Source organism: Microtus oregoni, unplaced genomic scaffold, assembly GCF_018167655.1.
Source record: "Microtus oregoni isolate MIOR12 unplaced genomic scaffold, Mior012 000002F_ref0000024, whole genome shotgun sequence".
In the NCBI taxonomy this organism is placed as follows: domain Eukaryota; kingdom Metazoa; phylum Chordata; class Mammalia; order Rodentia; family Cricetidae; genus Microtus; species Microtus oregoni.
This window is the reverse complement of record NW_024543061.1, coordinates 89,863,066-89,865,237: the sequence shown is the minus strand read 5'-3', so window position 1 is coordinate 89,865,237 and position 2,172 is coordinate 89,863,066. Positions and strand designations below refer to the sequence as shown.

General features: G+C 34.5%; 1 protein-coding gene across 1 annotated transcript; it reads right to left on the bottom strand.

The window, feature by feature from the left end:
• Positions 1 to 871: 871 nt before the first annotated feature.
• On the bottom strand, positions 872 to 1,834 carry LOC121442025 (olfactory receptor 4C15-like). The gene has a single exon (XM_041643462.1). The coding sequence runs from the start codon at positions 1,805 to 1,807 to the stop codon at positions 872 to 874; it is 936 nt and encodes a 311-aa protein (XP_041499396.1). The 5' UTR covers positions 1,808 to 1,834.
• Between the last annotated feature and the right edge of the window lie 338 nt (positions 1,835 to 2,172).

Here is a 2,172-nt window from a genome sequence, read left to right as displayed (position 1 = left end):
AACAACAAAAAAATTCAAGAAGATTAAAGTCAGTGTATTAATTGAAATACAATCCTCTTTTGAGAACTATTTTACTCTATGGTGTCCTAATGTTTTATGGCATCGTAAGGGTCAGAAAGAGTCAACTTACTGCATCTGCAGTTGATCTTAGCTGGTTTAGTTCTGTGGAATATCTAGAATTCCTTTTAGAATCCTTTTGGGTTATTTTTCTAAGAGATGATTATCTATAATTCTGGTGTCCTCCCATTTCTTTTCCCAGGGCTGATTGGCATAAGACATCTCTCAACCCAAGAAGAAAACATGCCCTGGTAGAAATGAACCAACCAAGGATTATCTCTCAAGATATCAAGACATGATTCAAATTCTTTAATAAATGGCAAGAGATTCCCATTAAATATTGAAGTCACGAGAAACAGGGGACCTATTGAATTTATGTGAAGATTTTCTTTATATCCTTTCCAAATTATAGCTCTTATTGAGATCACTAATATAAATTGAAATTTCTTTGTACTGAAAATAGGTTTAACAAGATTTCATCAGAATGTATATAAAATTTTGAATTTCCTGCAGACTTTTTAAAAGCATGAAGTTAATAGCGACTATTGTAGCTGGTGACTTGATTGTTTTCATTTTTATTAGAAGATTTTAAATATAAAATTCAATTCTTTTTAATTTATACACATGAACATTGAGTTTCCAACTCAGTGGGCATGCTTGATATAAAAGGAAAAACAGCATTCTCTAACACCCAAAATAATGGCTGTTCAGGAGAATTGCATTAATTCTCTATAAGTAATAAACATAGTGTGGTTTGTGTGCAATAATTTTGACTTCTTTATTATTAATACTAATTTTGTTAAAATAAAACATTTTATTTTTCATCTGAATGCACTATCAATTTCTTCCACACTTTCCTTATGGCATTCTTCATGTCCTTATTTCTAAAAGTATAAATCATTGGATTAAGTAATGGGGATAGCATGGTATAAAATATTGCTACCACTTTGTCAAAGGAGAAAGAAGTAGGAGGCCTTGCATATGTAAATATGCATGGGATAAAGAACAAGACCACTACAGCAATGTGGGACCCACAAGTAGACAGAGCTTTCCATTGTCTTTCAGAACTGTGGGATTTTAGTGAAAGCAAGATAAAACCATAGGAAAAAAGCAACAAGGAAAAGATTATGATGCAGATAAACCCACTGTTGGCAGCCACCAAAAGTCCATAGATGTGGGTGTCAATGCAGGCAAGCTCCAGCAATGGGTATAAATCACATATGAAATGATCAATGACATTGGGTCCACAGAATGGCAGCTGCAAAGTGAAGATAATTTGTATAATGGAATGTAAGAAGCCTCCTGCCCAGGCCACTGCCACCAGAATGCCACATAATCTCGGAGTCATAATAGAAGAGTAGTGTAAAGGCTTACAAATGGCCACATAGCGGTCATAGGCCATGGCTGTCAGGACAATCACCTCAGCCCCACCAAAGAAGTGTTCAAAAAAAAGTTGTATCATGCATCCTCCAAAGGAGATGGTTTTTCTCTCATAGACACAATCTACAATCATCTTGGGTGTCATGGCAGAGGAGAAGCTTGCATCCAGTAAGGACAGGAAAGCCAGAAAGAAATACATGGGGGAGCTCAGCAGTGTAGGGCTGCAAACAATGGTCACCACAATTGTCATGTTGCCACCGATAGTTGCAATGTAGACAAATAAACATATAATTAATATCAATTTTTGAACATTTGGGTTCTGTGATAGTCCCAGGAAGACAAATTCAGTTACAAAACTCTGGTTTTTCATTGTTTCCAAGGAGAAGATGAATGTCCAATTGAGAGCATGTAATTTGGTAATGATAAATATTTTTGTCAATCCTATTTATGACTTTGAGATCAACAAAGACTTAGTACAGCTAGATACAAAATTACATTGAGTGTTTGATTTCACTGAGAAACAAAAAAAAACAAAAAAATACAAAAAAAAATTTACATAGTAGTAGTAGAAGATCAATCAGATTGAGGTAAAGATACATTATAGAATAGTTAAAACCTAGAGGTCTGCACACATAGAAATGGAAACAGAAACATGTGTAGAAGATTTTCCATTCATTTCCACTTTTCCACACAAATGAAAATGCTTGTGCTCTTGCACTCATTAATTACATGTAG

What these genes read in the sequence shown, in the direction of transcription:
- LOC121442025 (XM_041643462.1), bottom strand. Translation starts at nt 1,807, where the DNA reads ATGAAAAACCAGAGTTTTGTAACTGAATTTGTCTTCCTGGGACTATCA.